We start from the raw sequence: 15,408 nt of genomic DNA on the forward strand, positions 1-15,408 counted from the left end.
TAATTCGAGGGAAGTACGCGGTCCCTCTGAAACAATTTCAGAAGCTCCTGGACATATGACAGCATGCTGCGGCTGTGACGCCGCCCGAGCTGCTTCATATGAGACCGCTTCAGCATTGGCTTACGATCGAGTCTCGAGGAGAGCGTGGCACACCGACATACACCGTGTAAACATTGCACCTGCGTGTCATTTAAATTTTTCCCTGTGGTAGACCCGGCATTTCCGATAGAAGATATGCCCCTGAGGGGTCTCCTGGCATTCTGTATATTGCAATGCCCTCAGCACGGGATGATCAGCCACGTATGACGGGCTTGCAGTCTCAGGGGTGTGCATAGCACCCCAACTGCCGCGAGCGGTGCGCTGTATATCTGGGACTTGTACGCTCCGCTATGGAGATGCGAGGGAAGGATGTATTAGCCGACACCAATAACATTGCGACTGTTGCGTTATTTACCGTTAAGGCGGTTTTGCGCTCTCGTCACCTGTCGCATCTCGCTCGTCATCTCCTCCTTTGGAGTCAGAAGCATCTGAGGTCCCTTCGTGCCATTTACATCCCGGGTTCGCTCAATACAGCGGACGCGCTTCCCGAGCTGCGCCCCCGGCGAATGGCGACTCCACCTCCAGACGGTCCAGCTAATTTGGAAGAAGTTCGGTTGTGCGTAGATAGATCTGTTTGCGTCGCCGGACGATACCCACTGTCGCCTATTTTATTCACTAACCGAGGGCAGCCTCGGCGTGGATGCGTTGGCACACAGCTGGCCGCGGGGGGTGCGTAAATACGCATTCCTTCCAGTGAGCTTTATTGCGCAGACACTGTGCAAAGTCAGGCAGGACGAGGAGAGCCTTTTATTAGTCGCCCCGTACTGGATTGGGTTTCAGAGTTAATGCTCCTCGCGACAGCCCCTCCCTGACGATTTCCCCTGAGGAAAGACTTTCTTTCTCAAGGAAGGGGCACATTATGGCACCCGCGCCCCGACCTGTGGGATTTCCATGTATGGTCGTTGAGCGCGCGCAAGGTTTAGGTGATTTATCGCAAACGGTATCTAACACCATCGACGCGGTTCGAGCACCGTCCACAAGACGGGCTTACGCGCTTAAAGAAACCTTTCTCGTCACCCGGTGCTCTTCGCAACGCGAGGACCCCAGAGAATGCCCATTAACATTGTGCTTTTATATCTTTAACATAGGTTAGATGGTAGGCTGTCCCTCCGCCATTAAAGTTGATATCGCCGCTATTTCTGCTCATCACTCTCTTATCAACGGCAGATCAGTTGGCCAGCATGATTTAATTATTACATTTAAGAGGCGCTCGCAGGCTAAACCCCTCGCGCCCTCCCTCTTTCCTCCTGAGACCTGTCCATGGTGCTGAAGCCTTCAGGTCTCCCTTTTGAGCCTTTGCAGTCTACGAGTCTGAGGTTTTTATCAATGAAAACTCTGACCCTGATAGCATTGGCCTCCATGAAGAAGAGTAGGGGATTTACATGCATTCTCTGTTGACGATTCGTGCTTTTAGCTTGGTCCTGCTGTCTCACTGAGACCCAGACCAGGCTACGTGCCCAAAGTTCCCACCACTCCCTTCAGAGATAAGGTGGTGAGCTTGCAAGCGCTGCCCCCCGGAGGACGCAGACCCAACCATGGCTTTGTTGTGCCCCGTACGCGCACTGCGACTCTACGTGGTTCGCACGCAAAGCCTCAGGACCTCAGACCAGCTCTTTGTTTGTTATGGTGGCCAGCAGAAAGGGAAAGCTGTCACTAAGCAGAGGATGTCTCATTGGATAATTGATACTATCGCCCTGGCTTATAATCTTCAGGGTATTCCTTGCCCCTTTAATTTGAGAGCGCACTCCACACGGAGCGTTGCCTCATCTTGGGCTCTAGCTCGTGGTTCCTCGCTAACAGACATCTGTAGAGCTGCTGGTTGGGCGACACCTAATACGTTCATTAGATTTTACAGTGTTCGTATTGAGCCTGTATCCTCTCGTGTTCTTTCCTCACCAGGGGGAGCACGGAGAACAGTCTCACAGGTCGGCTTGCAGCCTCCATCTGATGCTTCATAACTGTGTCAGTATGGAAGGCCTTCAGAACAAAAATGCGTAATGGTTTGAATTGTTCTTCCTCCGCTGCCTTGGCAGCCTTTGTTGCGGAGCATTGGCTGTCAGCCTTCACTAGCTGCATCCTCGCGAACCTACGTGTTGGCTCGGGCTCCACATTGTGTCCCACCGGGTTCCTTTGTGAGTATTTTTCCGTGGGGTTAATCCTACTAGCCCACGTTTCCCTTAGCAGAGCACTGCTTTGCTTACACAGCCACGGCTGTCATTTTTACCTCAACTACGGTTGACTTTCGCCCACCATTAACCCTTAAGACGGGTGGTGGCTTCCGCAGCGTTCCTATCCCGCTCAGGTAGGGCGCTTCCCAGTCGCTGGCACTTCTGTGGGGTTAAAGGAACATCTAGTGCCCGGCCTTCTGCCTTAAAACCTAATTCTCCTTATCCTTAAGTGGAACCGGAGGGCTTTACGCAGACACTGGAAGAGGTCAGCCCCTAGTGGCGTTTTGGTAGGGATTCCCAATTCGTCGGTCACGACGTGACGTCGTAGTGACCGACTGAAAGGGAACGTCTCGGTTACGGATGTAACCCTCGTTCCCTGAAGGAGGGAACGGAGACGTCACGTCCCGTCGCCACAGGTGCTGCCACCTGCTGTTTATCGGCCGGTCTCATTTTCCCGGCTTTCTCAGCGAAAAGAAGCTAATTTTCCTATTTGCACCTGCTGCTTATAAAGGCACCTGGCGGGGCGGCGCCAGCATTATGCAAATATCTCAATGCCAAGTTCATTGGCGTTTTAGTAGTATACGAAGCAGATTGGTCTCTCTAAGCGAGTTCCCAATTCGTCGGTCACGACGTGACGTCTCCGTTCCCTCCTTCAGGGAACGAGGGTTACATCCGTAACCGAGACGTTTTCCTCAACTATTTTGTACTTCGTGATCAGCAAACAAACAAAAACAAAATAATACTTTTGATTGCATTGATAAACCTGTGGTGGTTTTCCGTGGTGGGAAAGAAACGTAAGCCATTAAAATCAAATTATTTATGCGAGAGGCACTCGGACGAAGAAAAAATGCTGGCTGTTGTTTGTTCTCACACGACTGCATCAAGCTTTTGTCATGCTAACACAGTGACCCCAGAGGATCTTAAGAAAAACTTTACATTATTTTACTCGAAGTCAACGAAAATCGAGCAGGACCAAAATATTTTACAGCTGATCGCTGTCAAAAAAGTTCAGCGACGACATCAGCGATGACAGTGTTCCTAATATGACAAAGTAAGTGTTTTGATTAATGTCATTAATGTTTATTTTTTAATCAGTGTATACCAGTAGTCAATTAAATGAATATAACATGATAAAGATGAATGCACATTTATATATTGATTCAATAGATTTATAGCATTTTGAAAAAATTATTTTAATGTTATTATAACCTAAAGATGCTATGTGAAAGTTTGTTACAGAAAACTTGTATTTTTTTCATGGTGAGGTTGACACTTGCATGGAGTTAATTGCATGTAATTAAACAATTTAAACTAAAGATTAAGAGTGTTAAAAGTGTTTTAAAGGATATTATTTTTCACATTATATAATTTTCTTTAAGTTAAAGCAATGCAAATTTTTGCCATTAAGGTTTCCTGCTCTCTTGGCAGCCTGTGAAATGCCTTTCTACCTCTGCTCAGATCCGTTTCTGTGATCTTTATAGCTGAAACATTTTAAGGATATTGAAGCATTTTACTGAAACAGTTCTCCACCTTTTACTTTTAGAAAGGTCCACTGCAATAATATCACGACCTCCAGACCATCAACCTTTGAGAGAAATATCACCTGAGATTTGCTGGTAAAAACATTTAAATAGCTCTTTCTCTCTACTTTCAATTCAAAGCCACACAAATGCAATAACCAAGTGTCTCTCTAGACAAAATAAATGAAATAAACCTTCAGAAACCTTTGGTTGCCGCCAAATAAAAATAAACAGATCAACAAAAAAAGAAGAGTTGAAGATCACAAAACCACACCACGCCAGCTCCCAGCATCATGCACTGGGAAAAAGATCAAACACCGACAGCTACAAAAGATTGACATAAATAAAGGAGACTGATGTGATAAACAGACAAGAGTTACTATATTAAACCGCAACAATATAACATAAGGCATAAAAGAGAGGAACAGACAAACAGAGAGAAAAATTGATTCGATACACTTTCCACACGGATGATGAAAGATTGGACTTGGAAAAGCGCTTTCTGGTCGCCGTGGTGATGAGAGCACATGTGGGGTTTTGTTCCTGGGACATGTCGCACACAGACACTGAGCGATTGAACGTGACCAAAGTAATTCCAATCCCAACACTACAAGAAAACCATTACTGACAACAAGCTGAAGTTGCTCACTTCACAACCGCATCACAATTACGTTTGTTATCCATCTTCTGAGGGGTTTTACTGTCTATTTCTTCACTATCAAAAGTAGCAGGCTGCATCTGGACAAGGAATGTACATTTCTGTTCGTTTTTCATTTCGAGTACTCCATAGGTCTGAAAAGAGTACTCGAGTACTCGAGCAAAGCATGCGCAGGGGTAGGGTGGACGCATCATTCCGATAATGAAAATATTTTAATTAAAATATCGTTACAAAAATAATGTTGACAAACAGAAAAATCAACACTGCTAGATAATTAATGAAATACAAATACTTTATTTTTTTAAAGAAACATTTAAACAGGAAATGCAGGTAGCCTAGATACCCAAAATGTATTTGAATTTGCCCAAAATGCAAGTGAACTTAAACTAAGGGGTTGTGCACACCAAAACGCCTGGAGGACACCGATTGCCAGCTGTTTTTTTTTCAGCTTAGTGCCAGATTTCTTCAGCTGAGCGATTTGGTGGCTGTGATACTTGAGCTGTGAGCTGGTTGGTTGTTGTGATACTTGTACCGCCCCTTCTCCACTGTGATTGGACGGCCGTGTGAGAACTCATATTGACGAGCGGAGCTTTTCACCCAAAGTTCAATCTCTTTCAACTCTCGTTGTCAGCACCAAACACGGAAAAAACGCAGAGTTCCAGTTTTCAGCGCGAAAAAAAAAAGCTAGCTGCTGGCTTATTTGAAAAACACAGAGCTTCCATTGGAAAAAAAGTTAAAAACATGCACCGGCCGCGGGCATAAAAGCTTTGGTGGGGATGCCCCCTTAGTCATGTGCTGGCCCGAGAGTTTAACTTTAAGATTAACCAACGTGATCTCATGAGAATACGTGTGTATTTTTATGTAAGGTGTGGTGGCATTTACCACGCCTGACGTTTTTATACACACTGAAATTTATAAAATTGATGTGTTGACAGGACTAATACGTTAAATATTAACAACATTCCTATTCATCATACGTTCAACCAATGGTCCATGTCTGAGGCTGAAACTAAGCGCTCCCTAACCATGACAGCGTGCTTTAAAACATATCCAACCAATCTTGCATCTGACTGCATTTTCGTCTACTTTATTGAAGTCAAGACAAACACCACCGCATGCTTTTGAAACCATATTTCCCTAAGTGCTCTGAGGTGTGTTTGGCTTCACGGACCAGCCAGCATGTGATCGAGGTAACACAGTGAGCATTTCAGGACTTTTTGTTGTGCCTTTGAATTGCTCTTGCAGATCGATTCAACATTGCAAGTCTTTATGGACCGCATGCGCTTGTACCACTACCATTCAAATCTCAAATATAACAAACAGGGTTCCCACACCTTAGTTAACTTTAAATTCAAGGACCTTTCAAGGACTTTCCATGTCCAATACCCTCAAATTCAAGGACTAAATTTTGGGACACATTTCAAGTGAGAGCAAGGTTACATCGTGTTACCTTTTAAGATACATTGTTACAGTTCCCTTTTGAGGGAACTCTTGCTGCGTCACTGCGGTGACACTTTGGGGACGCCACTAGGAGTAAGTGTGTCTGAATGTGTATATCAAATTCAACCAATGGTGAGGCTTAACGACAAAGACAGGGTGATGCGGGAATCAGGAAGTATATCACTATATGAAATATTGCCAAAGACAGCGTTACAGGGACGCAGGAAGTTTTGCAAGGGAGACGCAGCGTATCGTTCCCTTCTCAGGGAACAACAGTTACATACGTAACCTGAAACGTTTTCATTTGTCAAACACAACTATGCAAAAAAGCATTTTGGTATGAATCAACATTTGCATACAGAAGATTTAAGCATTTAAAGCGAACAGTTTAACAAGTGTGCTTAAAAAGTGTAGAATTTTTATTTTGTTATCCTACACTACAAAGGGAATAATATGGATTTTTTTTCCAGAAAACTTCTTGCATAAAATAGATCCAAGCACTTTCAATGACCTGTATCTATGCGTGCTTATTTTCAAAAACTTCCCAGGGCCTTGAATTTTTTTCCCAGATTCACAAACTTTCAAGGATTTCAAGGACCTGTGGGAACCCTGAACAAATCACAAAATCTTTACACCCACACGTTCACCCATGCCCATCTCTAATCAGAATTATGTAAACCCCAGATAAACCTAAGCAGGTTGTATGTAATATAAGGTAAAACAAACACGATTTTAATCGTTTTAATGAAGGGGTGGACACAAAATGTAGGGAAAAACTTGCATAAATGATTGACTTGAATATTCTGCCTAACAACATCCGTGTTGCATGTACATTTACAGATACCCATCTGTTTGTCTAGTGGCATGTGACATTATAAGAAAACTTTCCTATAGCTATGGAAGAGGTCAAACAGACACAGCTGACAGCACAACACGGGTTTATTTCTGTTGAACTGAAATATTTACAGAAAACCCATCTGTCACATAAACTGACACCATGTTATTACCGCCTTGCTTTCTGCCTCCATTATGCTCCCTTCAGAGATGAAGTAATTTTGGCTAAATTCAGAGGAACCATTGCATATATCCTTCAATCCCAGAATGCACTGCCCACACTGCAAGCTGCGAGTTCATTTTTTTCCCTTACATTTTTAAATGAAATAAAAGACTTTGCATGGCCTATTCCTCAATAAAAATAATTTAATACACAAGGGCACAACTACGAATTGAGATGAAGTAATTTTGGCTAAATTCAGGGCAACTATTGCATATATCCTTTAATCCCAGAATGCACTGCCCACACTAAAAGCTGTGAGTTCAGATTTTGTCCAACATTTTTTTATGAATTAAAAGACTTTGCATGGCCTATTCCTCAATAAAAATAATTTAATACACAAGGGCACAATTATGAATTGGTTAGAAACTAAACCTGATGTAAACTCTGTAGACCGGAGAAATCATGAACTCGCTTTAATGTACCATGACATTCCCTGAGTATAAAACAATAAAAAATAACACTATACTCTAGGGGTGGGCGATATGACTAAAATAATAAATCATATCATAATATGAGTACTAGTGTTGGGCGATGTGCTCCATTTTGAGATCGTCCTTTCATCAGCTTGTGATATCGCGATACTTGATAAGTCAAGTTTAATCATATAAAATGTATTTTACCAGCAACAAAATTGTGGCAAGTGAAAATGCTGAGTGGCTAGTAACTTTGGAAAACAACTAGCCACTTTGGCTGATAAGCAAAAAAGTTAATGTCAAGCCCTGATAGTAAATGGACTGCATGCTATTTGATAAAATGAGTGACAGACAGGAGCAATATTAGGTAACTTCCAGACCAAAGTCTAGATCCATTCTTTTAGGCATGCGTTTTCTTTTTTGGCTGTTTACTTTCTCTTAAAACCTAAATGGCCGTGTTTATGGGGATACTTGCTAAGATGGGCATTTTGACACAAATTTGACATATTTAGGGCCAATAAAGCAGCAAAACTGCTCACGAGTTCAATAAGCAGTAGATGCACGTCTTGCATGCTCCTCTCACACAGAAACAGCACACAAATATAGCCCAGTTGTTTGTGTTTCAACAGCTTAAAATCACTTGCAGTGCTTAAAAATGTGTGCAAAGTTAAGTTTTCATGACCATGCGCACAGCACCGTGACGTGAGAGCATAACATCGATAGAGACGATAGACCAAAATCACTACCGGTTGACAAAAATTTGTCATACCTACTGAATAATTGCCCACCCCTTTAATACTCTTTTACTGAAAAAAAAAGAAGAAAAAAATTAACTATTCAAGATGATTTGGAGAAGAAAAAGAACCCAGATTAGCTAAGCAGCAAATAAAAATGATCAAAACACTTTGTCCATTACGCAAAAGAACATCAGGCACGTTTACTGTAGACAGGATTGATGTAGTTTTGTCGGTATCACAACGTGACATACACATCCAGCATTAAATGCCAGCTGCTTATGTACTGTAGACTACAGACTGTGATACAGCTCGCTGGCTTTTAGAGCAGATTCACTGCAGGATCAGATGTAATTGTGTGCTGGAAGTTTTCTTAAATAACAGCCCGCCGCTTTATTCAGATGACATGAGACTCCAGACACATTTTCTACTTCTCAATTAGACAGAGAAGACTGACTCCAGTCCCAAACTGCACCTGCATGCTGACTTTAATGGCTCACATAGCAGCAGATATCCAACAGAGTTTAATTACAGTGACAGGATAAAATAGGAGAAGTTGAGATGGAGTCCCACAATATTAAATGGTACATTTACAGCATTCCCACATATCCACTCTAACTTGCGTAAATGTATGGCTAAATACAAAGGCGAAGCAGAGAAAGAATTCAAAGGGTTGCAGCACTCATTCATAGCATCCACCTGCATCAGGCTTGATTTAATACAAAATATTTTTAAATTTTTTTGAATTAAAGGGACACTTCACCCATTTCCATTAATCTTTGTATAGTCTGGTTTTTGAATGGTCGTGCATCATTTCCTCAGTTTCCGCTGAGACAGGAGTAATACAGATTTCAGTGTTGCACTTCCCTCTTTCAATGATGTAAAAATCATAATTTTGTATCATTGAAAGAAGGAAGTCCAATATCTTTGTTGAGGGGGTGAGACTACAAACACCCCTTTTCTCGGTCAAATAGGCACCGAATTCTAAAAGAATGTTACATTTTGACTACAAATATGACACACTTTCAATAAAGATTAATGTTTTTTGGGTGAAATGCTCCTTTAAGAAAAAAAAGGCAGTTAAGAAGAATTTTCTTCTTAACCCTGGAGAACCCAAGAACCCTTTTATTAACACTGGCCAGATTTGACCTGTGGGTTCTCCAGGGTTACGAATGTTTCGTAAATCCGGCCCCTGAAGCTTTAAAGGGACACTTCACTTTTTTTTTGAAAATATGTTCATTTTCCAGCTACAAGGGGACTATTTTCAGGCGCTGCGTAATATCATTTCAGAGAAATGTTACGGCAGCAAATCCTTGATTATTACACCAGAATGAGAGTATAGTTCCTGGCCATATCGGCCTAGAAAATCACAACTTTTAATTTTCGGTTGGTCTTAGTACACGATGTAACTACAGAAGAGTCAAGTTTTAAATAGGAAGCATTTCAAAACTCTTTGATAATTTTTTTGCGTGATGCTAATGTTCTAATCAGATTCAATGGATTATGCTAAGATATGCTAAAAGTGGTACCGCCAGACCCAGAGATCGGCTAAAGGGATTCCAAAACGGTAAAAATGAAATTTTTAACTCTAGGGGAGCTGGAAAATTTAAAAAAAAATTGGAGTGTCCATTTGAGATCCATGACAATTTCACCATCACAAACATCTGAGACACCACAAGTAGCATTCACACTGTGCATCTCAAAATCACACAAAATACCCATAACAATAAAAACCACACGAACAGACGAGCATATCTGTAAATGTCAACAATGGACGCCCACAAACGTCTTGTCCTCAATAGCTAATCTGAACAGTCAGACAATGGCCACAATTTATTTTCCTCCATTTCAATTCAGCCTCACGGCGTTTCCAGGCCCGTTTTCACATTTTTTATTACGGTTGTCAATTTGTCTTTGGAAGACATGGTTTTATAAATTCATACATCATCAGAAACTCAGTTTGGAGAGGCGATATCAGCCTCGTCTGGTAATGAAGGTGCGGAGAACAAGCAGGGACTGATCTATGAAACACTGCCACATAGAGATAGAGATACAATTATCTCTCTGACTTTGCTCGGAGCATAAACGCCAGGCTGTAACATCCCATTTCACCGATCCAGGAATAAAATAAAAGTCATGATCCTGGTATAAAGGTGCACGTCTTATTTTGCAAAAGTGCTAAATTGAATGTTAGCAGTGTAAATTATTTGAGGTGTGGAGGGAAACGCGCGTCTCACCTTCAGTGTTTTGGGCCGAGACTTGAGAGAAGAAAACAAAGATTCCAATCACAGAGCCCAGACAGCCAGATCGCCACCAGCGCCTCTTCATCTTCGTTTACTGCCTACGTCCAACCCCCCTGTAGAAAAGAAGAATTTAATTTCAAAGGTCAGTTAGACTTAGTGATAGACTAAAACTACAGACATCAACCGTTAAACACGTCGTTCTTGACAGATTAACCTGCTAAACACAAACTTGCATTTATTAAAATGTACTTTCCTAAATATTTAAAGGGGAAATTTTTACAAGATATTTTTAACTCATTCACCACCTGCCTTTTTGAGAAAAGTTGCCCACCTGCATTTTTGTGATTTTAACAAAAGTTTCACAAAATTCCTTACAGGAAAAATTATCTTCTATAAATATATAAACATACAAATTATATCCAAATAAAGAACACACCTTCTGCTTTCAAACAAACAATAAACAAACAAACAAACAAACAAAATGGGGAAAAAAACGTTTCATTATATATTTACTTTTTCCACTTAATTTAACCACTGAAATATGGATATTTCTCTTCAAAAATACAACATTTTGAGCAAAAAGCTTAAAAAATTGCGTTTTTGTAAAGGAATTTATGTTAGAGATCAGACTCAGAATGACTATCAAACATAAAGGCAGTTAAAATAAATTATTAAATCTTTTTAACTTCCGTTTTTGATAAATTCGGTTTGGCGGTATTACACTTTCACTTTGAAATTCGTCCAGAAATCCATATTTATTAGTTAAAATTAACTCATAATTGACGAGATAACTCGTCAATGGCGGTGAATGAGTTAAGATGTCAAATAAGTATTTGGTTTCCCCAGAGTATGTATTTAAGGTTGTAGCTCAAAATAACATATAGATAATTTATTATAACATGTTAAAATTGTCCTTTAAAATGCAAATGAGCTGATCTCTGCACTAAATGGCAGTGCTGTGGTTGGATAGTGCAGATTCAGGGGCGGTTTTATCCCCTTCTGACATCACAAGGGGAGACAAATTTCAATGACCTTTTTTTACCAAAACTAAGTTACTGGGTTGATCTTTTTCACATTTTCTGTGCTGATAGAAGCACTGGGGACGCAATTATAGCACTTAAACATGGAAAAAGTCAGATTTTCATGATATGTCCCCTTTAAACCCACATATTTGTATGAAATGGTGAAATGGTTTCCGGAGTAAAAAAACAAATGGCTTTCCAACCACAATTTGTAGTGCATTTGTACCATGGCTCCTCACACAAAGTGCAAATACAAATCTTAGCATTTGACCTGAGAGCAGCAGTCAAACTTTCTACAAAAAGCTTGCATGGCTTCAAAAGACTTCAAAAGAAAGGTTTGGACAACTTTGATGGTATTTCTATGGTGAGTTTCGGAGCTTGATAGCCCCTGGTCACTCTGTAATTCTTACTGTAAGAAAAGTAAACCATGAACATCTTCAAAACTTTCGTGTGTGTCCCAAGACACAAAGTCATGCAGGTTTTGTATAACACGAGGTTAAGAAATTATAACAGAATTTTCATTTTTTGGTGAACTAATCCTTTAAAAAGATTTAAACCCACATGACATGAAGACTCTAGTCATATGATGGCCTAGAAAAAGCTGCTTTATTCTGCATGAGGGTGGTCCTGCCTTACAAAGGCAACCATATAAGACAAAAAATACCTTTAATTGAACACTTTCAGTTATAAAACATCCATCACATCTCACAAATACAGACAAAGTATGTCTACGAATGTATTGGTAAATAAAAATGTTTGCTTTTGCATGAAGCTTCATCCATAATAACAGGTTACTACTTATTCTTCATCCGACACCAATGATCTTCTGCCAATAAAGTTTATATACATCACATAAATCTCAAACTTCAGTAAAAAGTAGATAATCCTGGGTTAAATAAGCATGACGAAATGAACGCCTCTTCTGAAACAAATTTAGAAACTACCTTCCCCAATAGAGACTTTTACCCTCTTATTTTAACGTTACAGTATTTTTTGTATATAGTCCCCCTGCAATGAAAATCAAGTTATTAAAGTTGTTTATATGTCTATGTGGCACTTTTAATAAACCACAGGCAAATTCATCATCATTGCTGAGTATTTTCTCCTAAAAATTGTAGTTTCCCAATGAAAACCGCCCATGTCACAATCTTGTTGTAACCAATCACATCAATTTGTTGTCCAGGTGGATCAGTCCAAACTGGTGTAAATTAGTGAAGGTGGGACTAATTTGCATATTCATTGGGGTGTAGAGTTTTCATATTCATAGAGGCAGAGTTACTTTCAAGTTGGTTTAGGGGATAAAAAATCATTTATATAATGAATAACATTAAAACATTCATTTTGATGACCAAAGATGTGTTTTGGTGGATAAAATATAGAATATAGAATATAACTGAGCAATACTGACCGAAATTCATATCTCTGTCATTTTTTTGGAGGGTGAATGGCGATATAGCATATTTTGGGAATTTCTATATACATTTTTTACATGTAAGTCAAATCGTCATGTGAGATGTACAGTAGAGGTCTTCTCGGGTCCAAAGAAATGTACCAGAAATGACCCGAATCACTTTTTACCAAAACCCCACGTGCATAATTTTTTAAAAGAAAGACCTGACCAAAGAAAACCCAACAAAATAAGACCTGAGTCCGAGACAACCTAGTGGCAAATTTTTAAATCCGACTGGCCTCGAATGTAAACGTCACCAACGTCACAATGGTTTGTCACAACACAGCTATGTCCTATATACACTCACCTAAAGGATTATTAGGAAACACAATATTAATACTGTGTTTGACCCTCTTTCACCTTCAGAACTGCCTTAATTCTACGTGGCATTGATTCAACAAGGTGCTGAAAGCATTTTTTAGAAATGTTGGCCCATATTGATAGGAGAGCATCTTGCAGTTGATGGAGATTTGTGGGATGCACATCCAGGGCACGAAGCTCCCGTTCCACCACATCTCAAAGATGCTCTATTGGGTTGAGATCTGGTGACTGTGGGGGCATTTTAGTACAGTGAACTCATTGTCATGTTCAAGAAACCAATTTGAAATGTTCAAGCTTTGTGATATGGTGCATTATCCTGCTGGAAGTAGCCATCAGAGGATGGGTACATGGTGGTCTTAAAGGGATGGACATGGTCAGAAACAATGCTCAGGTAGGCCGTGGCATTTAAACAATGCCCAATTGGCACTAAGGGGCCTAAAGTGTGCCAAAAAAACATCCCCCACTGTGGCTGATAAGAACTAGTAATGGCTGGTACATGTCCTTAATTCACCCACTACTTACAGAAAGTGGACCGTAGGTATGAGTAATGGAAAATCCTCATTCTAACCATTCTCTGAAATGAGGGTTTAATCTTCTCTTCCCTGTCTGTCTGATAGATGAGAACAGATAATACTTCACTTTGTATATATAAAGACACACATGGGATTAAAATCATTTGTGCGTGTCCCGCCGTGTGACTGCCTGTCTTAGCGGTTGCTGCCTACATGCTGAGGTTGATGTAGAGTTATGCTTAAAAAACAAGTGTCACCATTTGATCTGTCACCCGCATTCATACTCAGTCTCTACGATGTGCCCCTGCGGCAGCCGTAAGCCACCGAGACGGCTTTATAACAGTACGCTGAAGCGCGTCAACACAGTCCTCTAAATACAACATCAGACTGCGTCACACCCACTGTCAGATTCTCTATTCCCAAAAGATCGTAAGCAAGTCTCTGGAGTCTGATGCCTGAAAATGATGGTTCCCACTTTAAAATTTCCACAGAGAGCTCAACATCTGTGACAACACGCAACAAGAAGGTACGGAAAAACACTGGCAACCTGCTAACTCTCCCTTCCTCTTTCTCTGCTTTGAAGTTAAGTTTAAAGAGCGCAAGCAAGGTCCAAAATTAACTGAAAACGGTTGCATTGAGAAAATTAATATTTTTTGCAAGAAATGTGTGACATTTTTGTGTCACTGGTGGCACACCAAAAAAATAAGAGTGGCATTTTTTGGCTCATAACTCATTGCCACATTTTTAAAGTCCTTAGTGGAGACACGTCCCTGTTCCCCCGTCTGATTGCGTCCTGGTTCCCCCGGTCTGATCCGGCTCAGAAGTGAATACTTCCGTACTTCCGGTGCTTCAGATTGCGAACAAGCCGCGGAAAACGAGAACGTAAATAAACGGAAGAGAAAGCATCTGAATCGCTAACAGAGGGGTGTGTGATGTACTGTTTTTGGCTTCCAGAACCACATTTTGGGCTGTAACTAAACTTATATGATTGCAGGTGAAGGCAGCAATGTGCTAAACATTGCATCTACTTTGACGTAGGACGTCTGGTGTCATATGACGGTGTAGTTGTTGGGTCCTATTTCTTAGAGGAATATTTTTAACCCTTCCCCTTTTTACTCTGTTTCAAGGGGCAAGGGGAAGTGTTAAGGTGTAGGCGTAGGGGTATAAAATAAAATTGGAATTGGGCCTAAATGTAACTCTACACCCTTGCCATTATACACAGATATATGAAAAAAAACCTAACAAACCCTTGACTATGTATGTTGTGTTGGACTTGATGAGACTATTTCCAGTGCACTTATTATGTATTGCTGTTCTTTTGTTGCCATAATTGCTTCTATTGTTTACCTCACTTGTAAGTCGCTTTGGACAAAAGCGTCTGCTAAATGACTAAATGTAAATGTAAATATATGAATATGCAAATTAGTCCCCGCCTCTACTCTACCACACCAGCTAGGAACATAGATATAAATGGAAACAGATGCTACATTTGACAGTTTCAGACACATAACATCCGGTTTTACACAATGATTTGAACGGCGCAAATTTCAGTTTTTCGTTTCCATTTCTTTGCGACTTTACAAGTTAGAGCATTCACACTGCACATGTGAGCATCATAGAAGTACAGCAGTGCTGCAATCATTTTAGCGCCGAGTTTATGCAGCATCCATGCATATCTATGGATCTAAGTACTGATACACTTGTTCTATGATAACGTGATTGGTTTCATGTTTATGGCATAGGAAACCGATGTGATTTTAAACCATGGGAA

General features: G+C 40.7%; 1 protein-coding gene across 2 annotated transcripts in view; it reads right to left on the bottom strand.

Annotated features, from left to right (window-relative positions):
* pcdh15a (protocadherin-related 15a) overlaps nt 1-15,408 on the bottom strand; it is a 316,642-nt gene that overhangs the window by 267,555 nt on the left and 33,679 nt on the right. For both annotated transcript variants that reach the window (XM_073812872.1, XM_065296062.2), the window contains exon 2: nt 10,327-10,445. In XM_073812872.1, coding sequence (XP_073668973.1) covers nt 10,327-10,417 — 91 coding nt within the window. In that variant the 5' untranslated portion in view covers nt 10,418-10,445. The remainder of the gene's footprint in view (nt 1-10,326; nt 10,446-15,408) is intronic.

This window comes from Paramisgurnus dabryanus, chromosome 20 (assembly GCF_030506205.2).
Source record: "Paramisgurnus dabryanus chromosome 20, PD_genome_1.1, whole genome shotgun sequence".
Taxonomy (NCBI): Eukaryota; Metazoa; Chordata; class Actinopteri; order Cypriniformes; family Cobitidae; genus Paramisgurnus; species Paramisgurnus dabryanus.